This window comes from Chanodichthys erythropterus, chromosome 14 (genome assembly GCF_024489055.1).
Source record: "Chanodichthys erythropterus isolate Z2021 chromosome 14, ASM2448905v1, whole genome shotgun sequence".
NCBI lineage: Eukaryota > Metazoa > Chordata > Actinopteri > Cypriniformes > Xenocyprididae > Chanodichthys > Chanodichthys erythropterus.
The window spans coordinates 293671-314462 of NC_090234.1; the positions used below are offsets into that span (position 1 = coordinate 293671).

At 37.2% G+C, this 20792-nt stretch overlaps 1 protein-coding gene across 1 annotated transcript; it reads right to left on the bottom strand.

The window, feature by feature from the left end:
* Positions 1–3806: 3806 nt before the first annotated feature.
* On the bottom strand, positions 3807–20764 carry LOC137036335 (immunoglobulin superfamily member 2-like). The gene is made up of 9 exons (XM_067410445.1): positions 20515–20764; positions 13722–14090; positions 10168–10584; positions 9402–9806; positions 8752–9135; positions 8230–8604; positions 5903–6286; positions 5114–5497; positions 3807–4449 (listed from the first exon to the last, which is right to left on the bottom strand). Exons 1-9 carry the CDS (start codon positions 20618–20620, stop codon positions 4238–4240), a joined length of 3036 nt encoding a protein of 1011 aa, XP_067266546.1. The 5' UTR covers positions 20621–20764; the 3' UTR covers positions 3807–4237.
* Between the last annotated feature and the right edge of the window lie 28 nt (positions 20765–20792).

The window sequence follows — 20792 nt, forward strand, 5'->3', positions numbered from 1 at the left end:
GGGATACTGTTAGTTTCCACGGGGCTGCTCTGGTCCAGGTCTGGTTCACCAACCATGATCAATTTGAAGTTGTATACCTGCCCCCTTACATGCCATTTCTAAATCCTATCAAAGAATTTTTTACACGTGGAGATGGCGCATATATGACTGCCATATATACCTCTTCTGCAGGCAATGGAAAAGACATGCGGAGACAAAATATCACTTGTGATGTTGATGAGATCATGTGGCCAGACCCAAACAGACGGCAGGATCTGTAATCCCACCCACACACAATCTGCCTGTTTTTCTGTATTTACAGTAGTGTATTTTGTTATTTTTGTATTTTTGCGTTACTGCATTTACTATACTGTACTGTAATGTGCAGTATTGAGTTGAAGTTATTTGTAACCTTTCATTTTTGGTTGTTGTGAAAACCTTTGTTGGAAAAAAAGTGTTGCATTGAGCTTCACAGAATGCTAACTGATAAACTGAATAAAAACAGTGAAAATTAAAGACTGCAGTGTTTTATATAAAGTACACTATTGTGTTGCTGCTAATCTGAAAGTATTCATATGATGCAAGTGTGTGTCATTTTGTCATCAGAGTGAAATTTTGACAAAGGATTGTTAGGTTTTGATAGCAGAGTTTCAATTCAACATAGATGTGAATGGTTTATTTCCAAGTGTTGTGTCTTGTGTGCTTGTGTGTAAAGTTTTGACACGATGAGCCGAAGTTTTGCAAAAAGTGTTCAAGCAATAGGCAAAAACTGTAAAGACCCAAAAGACCAGATATGATGAATAAAGACCCGGAATCAAAGTTTAAAAATTAATAAAATGAAGGAAATTTTACTGAAGAATAGTTTGCAGTTTCATCAGCAGAAGCCAGCTTCAAGTCTCACAAGGAGTTTGTAGGCCGCTCTGCGTACATTCACATTTCCACAACAATTATACTCTAACAGAGTCAACTAAATGCGTCATTACTTCAGGTTGAGTGATTCTGATTGGCTAAGAAAAATAGACAGATATGGTAATCTTCCACACATGGACAGATAGTCAGAAGCATATCTCTCTTCGTCACGATGTTGACGAGGGGACCCTGGATTTAGGTACCGGATGTTCTTTTGGGGTCATGGCATGGCGTCTGCTGGTCTCAAGCAGAGTTGTCCACCAGTACAAAGGACCTGCACAAAACACTTAGCACACATACACAGATACACATGATCCACAGCTTCTTCAAGGCTGAAGTTAATCTGAGCTCTGCTCTGAGCAGGAAACTTTCCCAAAACATACCGATAACATGTTCTGTTCTCTCAGTGAGAGGTACAGATAACATCCAAAATTGTTTTCTAGTGTTTGAAAAGGAAAATAAATGCTTTAACATGTGTTGAAGAAGCCATTCAAATAATTTAACAGAAAGATAAATGTTGATTAATAACTTAAAAGATATATATTGAAGCGGCAGTGGATTCCAGAATCCAACCCTTCACTGTACTGTAAAGTATAGTACTGTGATGTGCAGTATTGAGTTGATGCCATTTGTAACCTTTCAGTACTTTAATTTTTGGTGGTTGTGAAAACCTTTGTTGGAAAAAAAGAACAAAAACTGTAAGTGTTGCATTGAGCTTCACAGAATGCTAACTGATGAACTGAATAAAAACTGAAAATTAAAGACTGCAGTGTTTTATATAAAGTACACTATTGTGTTGCTGCTAATCTGAAAGTTTATTCATATGATGCAAGTGTGTATCATTTTGTCATCAGAGTGACATTTTGACAAAGGATTATTAGGTTTTGATAGCAGAGTTTCAGTTTGACATAGATGTGAATGGTTTATTTCCCAGTGTTGTGTCTTGTGTGCTTGTGTGTAAAGTTTTGACACAATGAGCTGAAGTTTTGCAAAAAGTGTTCAAGCAATAGGCAACAACTGTAATGGTTTCAGAAAATTGAGCAAGGTTTCAGAAATTGTGTTTTTTAGCAATTGAGAAAACTGTAACAGCTACTATTGATTTCTGTCAGACATATTCAGTGCCATTTACAGTTAAAATCTGTTACTGATTCCAAATGACATTCTAGTCAGTTAACTAAAGATTATATATTTTTAGTAATGTACTTTGCCTACTTTTTAAATACTGTTTAATTACTTTTGACCTATTTTATCACATAGATTTCAGAAGAATAATCTTGTACCATTTTGATAAATGGATATCCCAGTAAAAATGACACCGGATACTCTGGTGACGTATGTTGGATTTTTCCAAACATTTAGTCTGTTTAAAAACCCACCCTCAAACTTGTCAATCAACAGCTGATAGACAGATCCAAGTCCACACCATACATTTCATTTCTTTTTTAATACTTTGTTACACTCAAATGCACATCACAATATGGAAGAAATGAAATAAACATTCATGAACATGAAAACTACAACAACATTACACAGCCAAAGTCAGAGTGCAAATTTATTTACATGGTGTGCAAATATGAAGGAAGGTTTCCATGGTGATGCTGGTGAAGGCTTAGGCCCTATATCAGACACGGTCTCAAATATATTTGCATTATGGGGGAAATTTCTAGAATAATGAATTTGCAATTATGACATTACAAAGGCCATCCATCTGTGGTGACAGATCAGACAAGTTATATTTCTAAAGTTACATTTCTCAAAATCTCAAACGTGTAAAAATGCATGTGTGTAGATTTTAAAGCAAAGTAAAAAAAAAAGAATAAAAAAATGCATAAAACAAACATATCATTGTAATCTACTCCTACATGCCGAATGTACACACATGACATGATTTTGTGCATCTTGATGTGTTTAGAGAAATGCCTTTCAAAGACAGCTCAGGGTAGCACCATATTTAATTTTTGACTGTTGGATTGTTTAACAACATACTGATTGTTCAGTTGACAAAAGTCATATAAAACAGTTTTGAAAGTTGTGAGTACTGAAAATAACATCTGATCTATACCTTCATAGTGTGCATGCCATTGTAAAGACTAAGTCTCTCTCTGACAGCCTTGTTTTCACCCCTGTAAAATTGTCTATATGCTGTAGAAACAGTCAGTCCCCTCAGATGCACACTTAGGCCTGCACAAGCACATTCGCTTGTCGAGTATAAAATATAAGCCTTTATAACACAATTTGAACATAAGAAATAACATTTATAGGACAGTTCATTATTGCTAAATTGAAATGTGTTACTTAAATGTGAGTGTGGGAAGCCAGTGTTGGAGGACTGAGGTGCAGCTGGAGGGAAGGAGGAGCCCGATGGAGCTGAAGTGGTGGAGGAATGAGGCGCAGACGAAGACCCGGAAGTCTGTGGTGGAGGTAGAGCAACGATTGACATAGGTGGAGCAGAAAGAACGATGGTGGCGACAAAGACTTAGAGTTGGGCAGAACCAGCAGAGCAGGAAGTGCCTCATCATCCAGCTCCACTAGTACTCCCACTGACACAGGTATAAACCAGCTCACACACCTAGTCAGACTGGATCAGGCTCTGGCTCTGTTGCGGGCACTGGCTCTGTGGTGGGTGTCACCTTCAATTCTGTGGAGGGCGTGGACTCGACAAAGGACTGGATGGTCTCAGAAGTGTGGAAGGAGTGATGAGATCTTCCTCCCACTTACTGATAGTATTGCGATTGACGAAGTACCCAGTCCACATATTCAATGAATGTACCTTGAGGATCATCTCCGAGCAAGTGTGCCTTTGTTTGGACATTTAGTCCTGCTCAGAAAAAACACAGAGACTGTCATCATCGGAGCTAACTTGATAGACCAGACCAAATAAAGCTCTCTGTGTGCTCCTCAAGGGAGCAATCCTCTTCTGAGAGTAGGAGGATCTGTACCACTGCTAGATCCATTTTATAATAAATCCTTTCTTCAGTCTGGTGTTCTGTCATAGCTGGGCGAAGGATGAAGATGAGGTGAAGTGAAGTGGATCTAAAATGCAGTGTACTTTATCTAACAAAACAGGTCCAAACATGAAGGCAATGCAATGGTATGCACAAGCACAGAAAACAACAGACAAACAGTGACAGAGCTGCAGGCATGAAATACACTGAGAACTAATGAGGAACAGGTGTGTGTAATCAATGAACAATGAGTAACCATGACAAACAAAAAAAGCAGGAACAAAGGAAACAGGAAAGAATAATCTACAAATTAAAAGTCCATGAAAAACACACAGATCGTGACAGTAACAATACATTGTTTATGTCACAGGCCCGTCTGATTGATACTGTAACTGGTAGACAGGTTAGGAATGGTGCCTTGCAGCAGAAGTCACCTTCGGCACAGAGTTAAGGGGGTGGTTTTCAGCCCACAGACAGGCTTTCTTTTTCTTCAGATCAGAATTCCTCTTGTTCTTCCTTCCCAGCAACAATATTATGACCAATACCAGAAAACAAATCAGAGGAATAGTGATTCCCAGTGTTAGTCCAAACAGGTCTATCAATTTTTTGGTATCACCTGAAAAACAAATCAAATGTTAGATTGTTGTTTTGTTTTTGTTTTTTTGGAAAAGATAAAGATTTGCTGTTTTGTATATACATTAGATTTATGGTTGAATGTGCTGTTTTTCTTTACTTTTGAATACCACACATAAAATGTCCCTACTACATAACATATATCACTGAAACAGACAAAAATGTCAGGTAGAAGCCCATCCCTTTAGACAAACAGAAGACCACCCAATATCCAGCCATGGGGGTCAAAGTTTGGTTGGTTAGCATTGTGCAGATATTATGTGGCCAAAATTTCTGTTTCCACAATGATGGCCTTTTAAAAATAGCCTTTATATTCAGTTTCAATTGTATTTCTTTTCTTTCCTTTTCTTTTCAATCAGGATATAATATAATGTAATATCTGTAATTATAACTAGTGCAGGAGGGCCCTTAAAAGCACAAGAAGGATATATTTAATCTAACTAAAACCTACCCCTAAAATTAGAGGGAAATTATTGGTTGATTTAAATGGTGTACATGACTGATCCTAACATTACCCCTAATCCTAAAATCCTGTTGGCTGATAGGGATGTTGTCACTATGTGGTTGAAGAGATATGAGCAGGCTAATTCAGTGACTAAATCTTAGTAGTAATTATCAAAAAGACATGTTAGTTTCTAGATAGTTACCTTCAGTGTGAACATGGACAGACAGCTCTCCTGATTTATCCGAAGCAAATTTCTTCCAGTTGTCAGCAGTTGGAAGCCACTCCTCTACCTGACAGTAGTATTGCCCCACATCAGTGGGGTTGATCTGTGGCACAGTCAGCTTGTAGTGTGTGGCAAGTGGTCGTCCAAACACCAGATATTTATCATTAATTGCGCTGTGTAGGGTCCCGTCACGCTTGGCAGTGAATATAGCGAGTGGTCCTTCCTCCTGAACCTTGAACCAGGTGACCTCAAAGGCAGAATTATCACTGGACTGTGAGTCAATGACACAGTCAACGGTGAACCCGGCCTGAAGATTGGTAATGTTGAGCATTTTGTTCTCCTTCATAACACTCAGTTTACTTTCTGTTTAAATGAAACACAACATCACAGATCAAATAAGATTACTTTTCATCTGAATTTCTTAATTTATTAAAAAAATACATAATTTACATAAATCCATATGTGCAATGATTTGAATAAATCTCTTCTATGATGTTTAAATTTCTGAAATTAAAAGACATTTTGATATTTTTGAAGATATGTTAAGTTAAAAATAAGTTAGATAAGATAAGTTAAAAATGCCTACGTTGTAACAACTGTCCTGAATCCAACTTACTTTCATGGCAATTCCTAACTATTTTGTTTTGGTGAATTTGGTGAATCATATGAATTTGTACATTTGTGTACAATATGCTTATGTCTCACTGAAGGTTCCGTGCAAATTCAGTGAAAAAGCCATTGCAATGAAGTAAATGTGTGTTTTATTACCTTTCTCTCTGACAACAAGCTCTGTGGTATCAGACTTTTTATTTAGGGAATACCAGTCACCAAGAGGATCCTGAAGCCACTCGTCCACCTCACAACGATACGGTCCACTGTCAGATGTTCTGACCTGACGGACAGTCAACTGGAAGGTCTGCTTCTGTCTTACTTCCATGCGGATTCTCTGGTCCTTCTCTGGTCCAGCTGCGGGGCCAAACTTGACAACAGCATCTAGGTCCATAGTTAAGAGCATCTGGGTCCCAATCATCCATGTTATCATGAAACGAGATGTATCTGTGGTTGTCGTCAGGACTGAGCATTCAATCATAGCATCAGTGTTGGCGGTGGTTTCCAGACGAGACTTGAGTTTGGACAGGCTCAACTTGCTCTCTGTTGGTAAACATTACAAAGTGAGGAGAAGAGAGAAAAACCAAGATTTTCAACAAACTGCTGAATCTTTATAAAAAAAAAAAAAAACAAAAAAAAAACAGTAGGCAATATTTTGCTCAGCATGTGCAAAAAGAAAATAGGAATATGTTCTAAATGAATAAAGGAAAGTGTTCAAGGAGGTACAAGAGCTCTGGGAAAGGACATTTACAAATGTTCTGTCTGTAATTTACATCTATTGCATCTATTTTTAAAGGCATTTCATTTAGTTTACTTAAATACAAATAAATACAAGTAAATACAAATAATACAAATGGAAGTTCCACTCCATATTAGGTGTCTGTAACTATATGCACTTTCAATACAAAATTAAGCATTTGGTATAATGTGATAAAGCAAAATAATAAAGCATTTGGTGCTTATTGTGTTCACTGTCACCGTTTTGTTTAGTTTCTGTGTTCCAGTTAGTTCCCCATAACCCCCCCAAACTACTTCATTACAGTAATGTGAGAATGTGCAATTCTTTACTTCCACCTCTGAAAACGGAACAGGTGTTAACTTATAACACCTGTTCTGTTTATTATTTTACCTTGATTACTCTCCCTGTGTATTTTAGCCCCAAGTTTCCTCAGTTCTTTGTTTGTTCTTGCTAAGATAACATGGTTGTGTTCGCTATTCTACAGCTACCTTCATTGTGCGCATTCTTGGCACCCACACCTGACACATACTTGTTTTTGGGTAAATTTGATAGATTTGCATTTGCTGCTATTGAGGTTGGGGGCAAGGCTTTATTTTACCTAAATCATAGTAAGTAGGCTACATGTTGTTAATTAATATAACTTAGTACCCATTTGTGTAGTTACATTATAACAAGGGCACATTAAAATAAAATATGGGATATATGGGATATGGATAGGTTCAGGGAAAGGGTTGGGGTAGGGAGTATAGAGAGTATAAAGACAAGAGTATGTACAAACGTTTGACAGACTATATCTTCTAAAAGCGGTAATTCACCACTGGCAAAGTGGACTTTCAATAAAACTTGTCTGCCAAGAAAGGCAGAAGAAAGGTGAAGAAAATAATGAAATCTGTGCTATCTGACTAGAGAAAACCTGTTGTCTAGAGAAAAAGAGCTGATGTCTTCCCTTTTAAAAGGCTGTAAAGAATCATAAACACAGAACACAACAGAAAATCGGAAAAACCTCAGTGTAGTAAACATTTCACACTGGACGATTATGTTTTAGGCTGGATGACTTTGTTTTAGGTCATACGGAGGGGAAAAAACTAAAAGGAACTGCTGTTCTGTCAGTTCCACCCAATGCAAAACGCTTTTGCATATAGATAAGAAAGCTGTTGACATAGCGTTCCATTATACCATAATGCTCTTTAAAGAGTGCAACAGGGGTGTCCACACTTGCTCCTGAAGATCCACTGTTTAGCTCCAATTTTCCTCAACACAACTGCATGGAACTTACTAGTATGCCTAGTAAGACCTTGACTAACTGGTTCAGGGGTGTTTGACTAGGGTTGGGGCTAAACTCTGCAGAACAGTGGTCCTCAAGGAGCAGGATTAGACACTCCTAGTGTAAACGAAGTACTATACAATTTTCAGTCACAAACAAACTCTTACAATAACGGTTTTGTTAGTAAGCCTCTTTCAATGTGACTGTCTGTGGATGGGGATACAAAAATGCGGATGTACATTCTGTAGTTTTCAAAAAGCCCTTGACCTGTCAAAAGTCCACCGAATGATGCATTTTGATTCATCTGGTGGACCTTTGCTGACAAATAAACAGGAATTTATCGGCCATGGTAAAAGAGTAGAGAGAAAGAATAGACTTTGTTAATTTACATATACTACTGACATTGTAACAATACAAAGTGGCATGAAAATTGGCAAATGTACACTAAAACAAAATAATTTTTTAATAAACAGCTGTATTTACCAGGTTTTCGTACAGTCACAGCCAATGGGTTGGAGTTCTTCATGGCTTTCTGTACATCCTTTTGATAGGCATCAACTTGGCACTGGTACTGTCCTTCTTGTTGCTTGCTGGCTCGTGGCACTATGAGCAAAAAAACTGTTGCTGACGGCTGTGTCTGAACGGATAGCTGATAGTTTCTCTGATCTGCTCCCCAGGAGATTTCTCCAGTGTGGCGTATGGATAAAATATTCCTCAGTACAGTTGAATTGGGGGGCCGAAACATCCAGCGTACACCCAAAGACACTTTAGGCCCTTTGACTGTACATAGTAATTCTACTGAAGAATTTATAGGCACATTTGTTGTCCGACTTTTCAAGGTCACCGTCATTTGAGATTCTGAAAAGAAACATCTACAGTGATTATTCATACTCTGGTATCAGTATCATGCAGTAGAAATATAAGTAATGACAAAGAATTGATGTCAGCATATCTAAACAGTTTCCCTGATCCTGGGAATAATGTGTGAATATATAGCAGTCTTACCAACAGAATTAACTGAAATGGCTTTTTGCTGAGACTGGGTGTTGGCTTTCGTCATCTCGCCATTGCTCTGTACGGTCCATTCAGACACAACGCACCTGTATTCGCCACTGTCAGATGTCGTAGATGCACCAATCTCCAGGGTAAAGTTTCCAGCTGGAGAATGGAGTGTTTGAACATGTCTGCTCTGATACCTTGTCCCAATATCTTTCATCACTCCCTCATGGGTCAGACTAATGACATCACTGAAGGAATCCCCTGAGTCTTTCTTGTGTTGCCATGACACTGATAAAGGACCTTTGAATCCCGACACCGAGCAGGTGACCTGTAGTGTATCTCCCTCAGTCACCACATCCTTCATCACCATGACCACCGTCAGATCACTCTCTGACCAGACAGGCAAATAAACAGGCAGTGTCAATAACATATTGTTTTTATTTTTACCTGTGTGTTTTCATATTTTTTTTATAAATAATAAATATATTTCTCATTACATGGTAGATGTTCTTTAAAAATGTAATAATTGTTTTTTCCTTTATAAAACGAAAATTTACAATTTTCTTTATCTTTTATACCAGAACACCTCAGCAACTGCACAGCAACACAATAAAGTCCACTTGACTGTAGAGGAGAAATACTGTGGCATTATTTACCTTTGGCCGTGATGCTCACAGTCTCTGGACTGGACAGTTGTTTTTGTATTTTTCTGAAGGTGCCATCATCATTCATGTTTTCCTGCCACACTTCACACTGGTATTGGCCCTGGTCTTCAGTCGTAGCCGAACGGATGGTCAGCAGGTAGTCCGTGTGACTGATTTTCACTGCTCTCATCTCCGCTGCATTCTCTCTCTCTTTGTAACTGTCAAACACAGTGAGTATCCCAGAAGATCCGATCTGAGCCATGTTCTTCTGGTTCTTCAGCCAAGTCACTGAAAATAAATGACCAGGAAGATGCTGTGCCTTCACACTGCATTGGATATCCAGTGCATCTCCCACCAGTAGTGGCCCCTTCGAGGCCTTCATATAGACAGTGAACGAACCTACATCAGGGCCCACTTCTGAAACACAAGAAATAGCATGAGATGAACAAGGTTCTCTTACACAATATCCTGTTTTATGACTGAAGTCGTACCCACACAGTCATTGCACCAGATATAACTTATATACTTAATATCAGTGGTCCTCTAGGTAACAGAAAATGTTGACTCAGAATACATTAAATACAGGTTCACTTAAAAACAGAAACAAGTTTTTTTGTACTGTAAATTATTGACAGCAGAGAGCATAAAACTATTGAAATTAAGGAGACATTTAGAAAAATGTGTAGATTTTATACTCTAAACTCTGTTGGGTCACTCTGGGTCCTGAAGCAAAACCAGTTGAGAATTTTAGGTTTAAATGACAATAAATAAATCTCACCAATTCGTTTGACCTCCACGTTACATGCTGAGCTGGTTTTGTGGGCGATCTGTGTCCAGGAACGGTCTGGGTCTTGGATCCACTCAATGGCTTTGCAGTAGAACTTCCCCTGGTCTGACTCCTGCAGTTGAGACATCTTCAGTCTGTAGGTTGTGTCCTCCACCTTATCCATGCTGATAACACCTGCATGGTAGCGATCCTCAAATCCAGCTCCTGTCTTTACAGTCAGGTCTTTGTTCAGAGTGATGATTGGTCGGGGGTTCTCATCCTCTTCACTGTGGACAAACCATGTGACCGACAGATGGGTGTGCTGATAAGTTTGGCTGGAGACCTGACACTCAAGCTGAAGAGGATCACCTTCAGACAAGCTCTGGGAGGGAGAGCCAGAGTATGATGCCACCAGGGTGTCCTTAATCACTGTGGATTTTTGCATTGAAAACATTAGTAATAACGAGTGGTTGACCAATATGTGTTTTTCAATGCCAATAACAATATCTATTGAGTAACTGATGGCTGATATAATAGTGATTCAAAGAAATATATGTACAACTTCAGCTTATAGCTGATCATCTTCTGTTGGAACAAATGGAAATGTCAATGGATGCTAACAGATGGATTTCTGTAGTTATACAATGGTGTGAATAAGTACTTGCCCCCTTCCTGATTTTTTATTTTTTTGCATGTTTGTCACACTTTAATGTTCAGATCATCAAACAAATTTAAATATCAATCAAAGATAACACAAGTAAACACAACATGCAGTTTTTAAATGAAGATATTTATCATGAAGGGAAAACAAAATCCAAACCCACATGGCCCTGTGTGAAAAAGTTCTTGCCCCCCTGTTAAAACATAACTTAACTGTGGTTTATCGCACCTGGGTTCAGTTACTCTAGCCACACCCAGGCCTGATTACTGCCACACCTGTTTGCAATCAAGAAATCACTTAAATAGAACCTGCCTGACAAAGTGAAGTAGGCCAAAAGATCCCCAAAAGCTACACATCATGTTGAGATCCAAAGAAATTCAGGAACAAGTGAGAAAGAAAGTAATTGAGATCCATCAGTCTGGAAAAGGTTATAAAGCCATTTCTAAAGCTTTGGGAATCCAGTGAACCACAGTGAGAGCCATTATCCACAAATGGCGAAAAGACGGAACAGTGGCGAACCTTTCCAGGAGTTTCGGCCAACCAAAATTACCCCAAAAGCGCAGCGACGACTCATCCAAGAGGTCACAAAAGACCCCCAACAACATCCAAAGAACTGCAGGCCTCACTTGCCTCAGTTAAGATCAATGTTCATGACTCCACCATAAGAAAGAGACTGGGCAAAAATGGCCTGCATGGCAGAGTTTCAAGCAAAACCGCTGCTGATCAAAAAGAACATAAACGTCTCAGTTTTGCCAGAAAACAACTTGATGATCCCCAAGACTTTTGGGAAAATACTCTGTGGACTGACGAGACAAAAGTTGAACTTTTTGGAAGGTGTGTGTCCCATTACGTCTGGTGTAAAAGTAACACAGCATTTCAGAAAAAGAACATCATACCAACAGTAAAATATGGTGGTGGTAGTGTGATGATCTGGGGCTGTTTTGCTGCTTCAGGACCTGGAAGACTTGCTGTGATAAATGGTACCATGAATTCTGCTGTCTACCAAAAAATCCTGAAGGACAATGTCTGGCCATCTGTTTGTGACCTCAAGCTGAAGCGAGCTTGGGTTCTGCAGCAGGACAATGATCCAAAACACACCAGCAAGTCCACCTCTGAATGGCTGAAGAAAAACAAAATGAAGACTTTGGAGTGGCCTAGTTAAAGTCCTGACCTCAATCCTATTGAGATGCTGCGGCATGACCTTAAAAAGGTGGTTCATGCTCAAACCCTAAAATGTGGCTGAATTACAACAATTCTGCAAAGACAAGTGGGCCAAAACTCCTCCACACACAAAAAAATATTTCAGTCTAAACTTCAAATGGGTGTTGTATTATTAGCTTCACTATAGTGGAAATGTGATTCTACAACATGAGATCCAGCAGTGTTGTGACGAGCAGATAACATGAAGAATTTTAAAACCATTTTCGATCTACTGCATCATTCTGACTCATACAGACATCAAGAATCAACGTATGAATCACAACGGTAACAGTAAAAAAATAAAAATTAAAAAAAGCTTAATGTTGCAATGCATGCTGGGAGCCATGGATGAAGTTTGTACTAAGTTGATACCCAGCATGCATTGCAGCATGAAGCTTTTTTTTATTTATTTTTTTTACTTTTACCGTTGTTGTGATTTATACGTTGATTCTTGATGTCTGTACGAGTCCGAATGATGCAGTAGACCAAATTTTTTTTGTGCACAAACTGGTTTTAAAATTCTTAATTTTATCTGCTCGTCACAAAACTGCTGGATCTCATGTTGTAGAATCACATTTCCACTATAGTGAAGCTAATAATACAACACCCATTACATCAGAGACCAAACTCTGAATTAGATCAATAAACCAGGTCACTAAATGACAACTTTCACCATCAGCACCTGATCACACGTTCTCTTGACATTTATGCCATACGAAATGTGTTTCATAAACACTCAGTTACAGCAGCCAAAGAACAACTGATGTAATAAAATCAAGAGCCCAATTAAAGCCAACACTGACCACAAAGATGGCAACTTAAAATGAATCTCAATATATCATCAGCATCTGAACCTTTGATAATTAAAACTTATGTAGACGTATGACAGAAATAAAGTCAGTCTAATTAGTAATGATTGAAGCTGGTAATGTTTTGAGAGATTGTGGAGTAGTTTAATCAGACTGTGAAAGATTTAATGTCTTTTATCCTCAATTGATTTAATTGAAGGCTGTAACTGAAGTCAGCTGTTTCTCTTTCCTTCAGCATTTCTTGTTAACAGCAGGTGTTCATCATTAATGTTCAATCATCACTTAATTATCTCATTAACTCTGACACTGCTTCAATGGTACTTTAACTCAGTAGTGCACAAACACATGAACACTAAGCAGTGTTATATAACTTGGGCATGTTCTGCATACATGTTTCATTTACATATGACTTACAAATATGAATCACATTAAGTTTATTAGTTTGTTTATGTAAAAACTATGTAATCCAAATGGATAGAAAATTTGAATGTAATTCAATTACATAAAACTTAAATTTAGACTGAAATAGTTTTTTGCAGCGTTGTAACAGACTTATTGCAAGTTATCACAAAAGCTTGATTGCAGTTGTTGCTACTAAGGGTGGCCTAACCAGTTATTATGTTAGGGAGCAAGCACTATTTTCACACAGGGCCATGTGGGTTTGGATTTTGTTTTCCCTTCATAATAAAAACCTTCATTTAAAAACTGCATGTTGTGTTTACTTGTGTTATCTTTGATTCATATATACATTTGTTTGATGATCTGAACATTGAAGTGTGTCAAACATGCAAAAAAATAAAAAAAATCACTTTTTCACACCACTGTATGTCTGCCAATGAAATGCCAATAACCTCAAAACGGACTAATCATCAAAACAATCCAGATAAATATCTTACCGTTAAGTGTTGTTCCTGCTTCATAACTTCCTAAATATTCACCATCTGTGTTTGGGGTGTGACAGAATAATTCACCCGCATCTTCTTCCAGCAATTTTTTGATCCTCAAGAGAACTGAAGATCCTGACAACCTCTCAATCTCAATATCTTTTCCCCTTACCCTACCGGAGAACATTGCGTAGGCAAAGTTTTCCTTTTCAGTACTGATCATATTTATTTCCACGTTTGATTTCTTGACTATAAATTCAAAATCCTGTAAAGACGGGCCTTTAAACCCACTAACATTACAGGATATGGAGATAGGATATCCTTGCACTCGATACAGAGGACCTTCCTGGATCTGGACCAGACGCTGACCATGGCACAGATCTGTGTGAAGAGTGACATGAAGAGTGACATAAATTAAATAAACTGAAATGTGGAGTGACAATAACTGTGGCAAGATGGTTGAAAGCCTTGCTGAAAACATAAACCAGCATGAATGCCAGGCTGGTATAGTACTGGTATAGCCCTGGTTCAGCTGATGGACCAGCATTGTCATGCTGTTCTCAAGCAAAATGGGGCTGGTGAAGCCGGTTCAGCAGCATGGTCTTGCAGGGTTTGTTTATGAGTAGACCATCTGCCTATATGCAAGCAGTGCTTTGGGACAAGCATTTTGCTTGCTTATTTCTATATTTAACACATTAATGATGTAAAGGGAAAAAAATATTTAACATATGACTGACAAAACATATGATTTATTGTAATTTAAAACTTTGTAAAACAATTAAATTTTTCAACTTTCAACAGAGCGAGCAAATTGTTTTAGTAATGATTATTTTATTTATCAATGTCATCTGAAATTTTGAATGAAGTAAAAATTCCAACTGGTGAAATGTTTCAAAGAATCAAAATGATTTGTCTCCTATTTCAAAGAACTACAAAAATTGGTTAAAATCAATTAAAAAGAACTTGTGTATATTGCAAAACAAAGCATTTAGAGATCTGAAAACAAATACAAAATACCAAATAAAAGCATAATGATCAGCAGTTCAATAATAGGGGTTATGAGAAGAGCTCTTTCAATGAGATTGCTAATAACAACTTGATAATAGGAGTTCAATTTGAAAGTTCCTATTTTCAAACATTTTAATGGTCATTTGGGAACTTGTGTGTGGAGATCCAGCTGTCAGTCACTGATTACAAAAAGTGTAGTAAAAGTTGCAGGAGCATGAAATGTTGTAATCAATAATAATAGCATGCATTTTCAACAATTTCTGAAAGAAAATTAGACTAATTGTTCAAGTGAAGTCAAAGGACAAGCCCAATAAAGGGAACAAACTTCAAACACACTTCAACAACTTATACATGTACCATATTAAGTAAATACAACTAAACTAGTTTATAATAAATGAACATGTTGATGATGATGCTTAAACATCCTCTGGTGAAACATCATTGATTTTGTTTGTGGTCGATTTCACCTAAGGCTATGAGGCTGTGAATCAGCTGTAGTTGTTCTGCTGTCTGCTCGATTCTTCTCGTTTTTCAGTTCTTGTTGTTCCTCTTATCTTCAGTTATTCTGCTTGTAGAGTGAATCTACTTTATTTCACAAACCGCAACCCTGCTTTAGTGTCACTTTTAGTCTTTATATATTGGGACCATATAAAAACTGAGCAGTGTTCGTTCAAAACTCAGGATTTTTTTTTTTTATTTACCAATAAAGATAACCTTCTACATGCTTTTGCTCTATTAAATAATAATTTAATATATGAACAATTTACAGTTTTTTACAATCGCTAGGACACATTTCTCAATACTTAAGTCACTTTTGCAAAACTCTTCACACAGTTCTCCTAACCAACTTTCATCTTGGCACAGCAGTTAATTTCACATTCAAAATGCACTAAATCTACCAAAACACTTCATTCATGTCTCAAATCAACTCATTCTTCCAGAACACTAGCAAAGGTTTTCACCAAGCAAACACACTTTGTCAGTCATAAAACATCGACCTTAAAAACACTAACATCAGTTAGCATTATACAATGTTTTCTTTTTTTAAATTTCTTTATAAAACAAGAATGACACTCTCTACTGCTTATAATTCACCGCAGTACATGTTACATGGTCCATGTTTACATTGCAGAACAAAATTATTCCTAAGTTTCCCCTTTTGAATGGATGGTAATGAAACTGAAAAACAAATGCTTGTGTAGGTGTTCAGTTTCATCTAATTCCTCTGATAGTATTTGATTTTTTATATTCAGAATATATTTCATTACAATATTATTATAGAAATGCAGCATATTTCTGCCTTATTCAGTTTTGTATGATGTTATTGTTTTGAACATAAGTTTAACAGTTTTGAAAACAGTATGTAAGCATGTGCAAATTGGCCTGTATGTACAAAGAGTTTTGGCAGTTGTTGTGTCTGAGTGAGAAAATAATTTATGACATTTGAGAGATATAGTCATTGAATGCATTTTGTGCCAAAGCAATGATAACTGATCCTCAGTTTAGCCCACATAGACTTCTGTTGTGCTCACTGTGTGAAGAGTTTTGCAAAAGTGACCTAAGTATTGAGAAATGTGTCCTAGCGTCTGTAAAAAACTGTAACTATGAACATACTAAGAAACATGATATGTAACACATACACAAGTTTTGTTGTGGTCTTGCTAGGATCATACAGCACCCAAATACAACATATGCTGGTCTACCAGCATCCAATGCTAGTCCCAGCATGCAAAACATATCTTATGCTGGCAGGCAGGCCAGTTTTTTGTGACATGATGCACATAACTGCAACAACACGGTCTGTTAAAGACTTAGTTTTGATGTTGTAGTATGTCCACCACTCCCCAAATGCTGGCTTATGCCTGTTGCGTGTGTGTCTGTTACCCAACCATTGGGTTAGTGGCTGGGTCAATCTTACTGACAGTTGAAAGTAACAATATACCCCTCCCATGAAACCCAATGCAAATCTCACGGCAGTGGGCGGTCAAAAAAATTTGCCACGTAACAAGAAAGGAGTCGACAAATTAAGTTCACAGCAGTCGATCACTAATATTCTCTTCCTCCATAGCAGGCTAGGCCAAGTGATTCATTATTGAATTCACTTAAAGCTGCTGTCCGCGATTTTTGGCCCTCTAGCGGTTAATAAACAGAACTGCACGCGTCTTGCGGAGGAACATTCTAGCCGGAGCTACTTTTCTCTGTGTATGTCTATGGCGAGTCACGCAGTTACTGTGATACTCTGCGGCGAGTCCTACCAGTCCTGTCTGAAATAGTCCGAATATAAACACTTATTATAAGTGTACCATAATGATTCAGGATATGACAAAACACGGTTTGGAAAAAGGATTCATGTTTTATAATCTCATATCATTTTTGTAAATTTTTAATGCAAAAAAAGTTGCGGACTGCAGTTTTAAGTATGTTTAATATTTTTAGTATTATTTATTTTCTTATTGCTACATGTTAGCTAGGCTACATAAACACTTGTGATATCTGTGAGGTTTTTAATTCCATTTTTTTTTTTTTTATTTGTTTAATATTTATTTATGAGTAATTATAGTAATATTAGATTGTTAGATTACCAGAGTTTAACTGGTATGGATAGGTGTGTGTGTGTGTGTGTGTGTGTGTGTGTGTGTGTGTGTGTGTGTGTGTGTGTGTGTGTGTGTGTGTGTGTGTGTGTTGTTTGTTGTTACCATACGTGTAATTTGTGGGTGGGACGGGTGGGACATGTATCCACCACTTTTTGCCAGGGTTGATATTGTCCCCACCACTTTTTGAGACATCTCACGGCATGGATGTGCCTAACTAATACAAACAAAATATCTTTAGGTAACTAGAAGAGCAATAATTTAGTTTGTTTGTGAAATAAGAGGCGAATTAGCACTGCTAAATGATTGTTAAATGATGCTAAATGATTGTTGCCGCTGCTATCAGTGGTGCAGATTCAGCATTCTCTTGTGGTTCATGCTGATGAACATTCGGTTTTTGATGAGAAAAAAAAATAAAAAATACTATACAAGCACGGATTATAACCCAAAACCCCTGACATTGTGACCATTATGGTACACAAACAAATCTATGCATTTATTCACATGAAAAAATCTCAGAAGTAACAGTATATTGTATTAGTCATTAAACATGAGTTCTATGTCGATAAATTAAACCCAATGCAGCCTACTATTGACATGGATTTCCACACATAGTAATGTTATTTTTTTTCTGCAATTGTTATTGTACACATATATTTTACGTATATCTGATATAGCATTGTATATTCATTTTAATCTTAATATTTTTTTTTCAAATTCAATTTAAAGGAGCTCTACATTTCACATTTTTATTAATACATGACAGGTAACGTGGAAAATGCTATTTTGACATAGGCTTGTTAGATGTTTTGTCCAGTCCCTTGCAATTTTTAACCACTTGAATAATCCACTTGTATGTAACTTTTATGGTATTATTTTGTCAGTTTCGGAGCCTGACAATTGTGAAAGTCTTTCATTGAATGCCGTTCATCTTGGATGTTTGCTAACATTTTGCATTCCACATTGGTTTTGGGTCAACATGAGGATGAGCACATTAAACAATTTTACATGTAACTTGAGGTTGTTAATCATGGAACAAAGAAAACACTATGTGGCGCCTGCATGGAGGACTTTATCTTGAGGGTATGCAAAACATTTTTTTCTTTTCAATAACAAGATAACCCTAAAAAGATTAAAAAAAATAAATATATGCTAATGTTAACAAATCAACTCTAGGAGAAGTTAATTGTCTACTATGTCATGTATTCATGTATTAGACTACACATATTTGACTTCTATAAGATTTGATACTCTTGAGATGAAACGATCTTGAGCAAGGGAATGCCTAGCAGAAGTTCTGAACCAATGCGTCTCTAGACGTTTTAAACATTTAAACCCCGAACAGCAAAACAGCAAAAGGAAATAAATGGCCAAAGACATTCATCTAGTGTGTATGTCAGCAACGACAGATCAGCGCAGACGGACCTAGCTAATTTTTCTCAAAGTTACCTCTCAAAAACGTTGCCCTTTGTTTCAAGTGCCATTCCACCAAATGGGTGCCATTTCTGTCCCCAGGACATTTTATGTTTAAATATGCATGAAAATTAACTCTAAAATATTTTTTGTCATTAAGCAAAGTGTCCTGAACATTAATCTAACTGCAAATTTAAAATATATCATTTTAAACAGTATTAAAAACTACTGAGAATAATAAAAAATAGCATTTGTTACATGTAAAAATTCACTTTATCATGAAATATAATCATTAAAATCTTTCAGAAATAGTATTTTTTGCATTGTTGTATTACTCCATACCATTAATGCTAAACAAAAATAAATTTCATAAGAAATACATAATATGTTATGTAAAATACACATTTTAGTCGTGCCCCCAGGTTTTCACTCAGTCCTGTTACCCTCACACATTTTCAACAGGAAATTGCATCATCTGGATCTTATGAAGGCCATGAGAAGACCAAAGGTAAGTCCTCTTTTTTTAATTTCTGTATATTTGATGAAATTGTAACTATGAATGAGAGGGTCAATCTCAACATACTGTCCTGTTACCTAAATTATCATGTATTTGACAATACAGTCCTGTTACTCATATGAAAAGTAACAGGAGTGAGTAAAAGTAACAGGAGTGAGTAGTTTTGTTGATTTAATAGTGTGAATATTTTGTTGCTATAATACTCTTCACCTATATCATGAGCTTTACAGTGGAAATTACTTAAATGGTAGATTTTTAGGATTATTTTTACAGTGTGAATGCCACACTTGCAGGGAGCCAGTCAACCACAAAGTGAGAAACTTTTTGTCTTTCTTATCTTTTGTAGAAGATGGAGAGAACCTTTACTATGCCGTTGCCAGAAACACACACCCATGGCATGCTGCAAGAGAAGGAGTGAATCACACCTGCAACCCTCCCTTTTCCCCTCTTTTTGTCTTTCCTTCCCTTCCTCTCTCTCTTTACTCTCTCTCCTTCTTCTCTTTCCACCTCCTTCACTGTGAAGTACTACTATCACACAGCACATCCCTTCAACACAGAAATCTCACTCACACACATGCAAACACGGCCATGTACACACTCTTTCTCACACATACACACTCAGTCCTGTTACCCAGTGTTCATTCCTGTTACTAAATGTATTTATTTTTCTAAAAAACAAACAAAAAACAAAACAAAACAAAAAAAAACGTTAAACCACTGTTTTTATCAGTTTTGTTTGATCTATAATTTACACAATTGTTAAATAAATTAAATTATTTTAAAAAATTATAAACTTGAAGCTTCTGTCTTCTTTTAAATAAAAAAAAAATAGTGTAAACTACACCTTGTCTTAATATAAAGTTTTTGTCACAAATATCAATTATTTGAACAAATAACAAACCATGCTTTTAAAACAGCACATGAGTTTTGGTAACAGGGCTGGGAAAACAAGCATCCATCTTCTGCTTTGAAACTAAATGAAGTTGCCTGAGATTTACTAATAAACATTTTGAATAGATAAATATGTGTAGTGTTAGATTCCGTTAAGCCAAAACAATGAAAAGAAAGTACCGACTCAAAGAATGGTTATTTCACGAATGACTGGCATCGCTGTGGGACACAAATAACCGCTGTCAGTTTTCGCAGGTAACGCGTTTCTGTCAGTAGCGCTCATGGCGCGCATGATGTGCGATATGACATACTCAGACCAAACTTAAATAAAAGGATCAATTTAGGCTATGTTACTTTTAAAATATGAGATTGTGTTCAGTCTTACCCCGCCGCAGGAGTCCTGAGAGACACAGCAACAGCGGCAGGTGCCACAGTCGGTACCAGAAGTCCACCATCCTTAATCTGACGGATCCTTTCTCCTTTTCCCTCATCTTCTCAGTACAAGTTAATCCAGGTCAGGCCCGGGTCTACAGGTGTGCTGCATGACTCAAACACAAGCAAGAGCACCTTCTGTTCGTTGATGCTGTAATATATTGGCGTAACAGATTTGACACGCTCCGTGTGTGTTTGCGCTCTGGAGAACGTCAAATGTCCAACATGTTT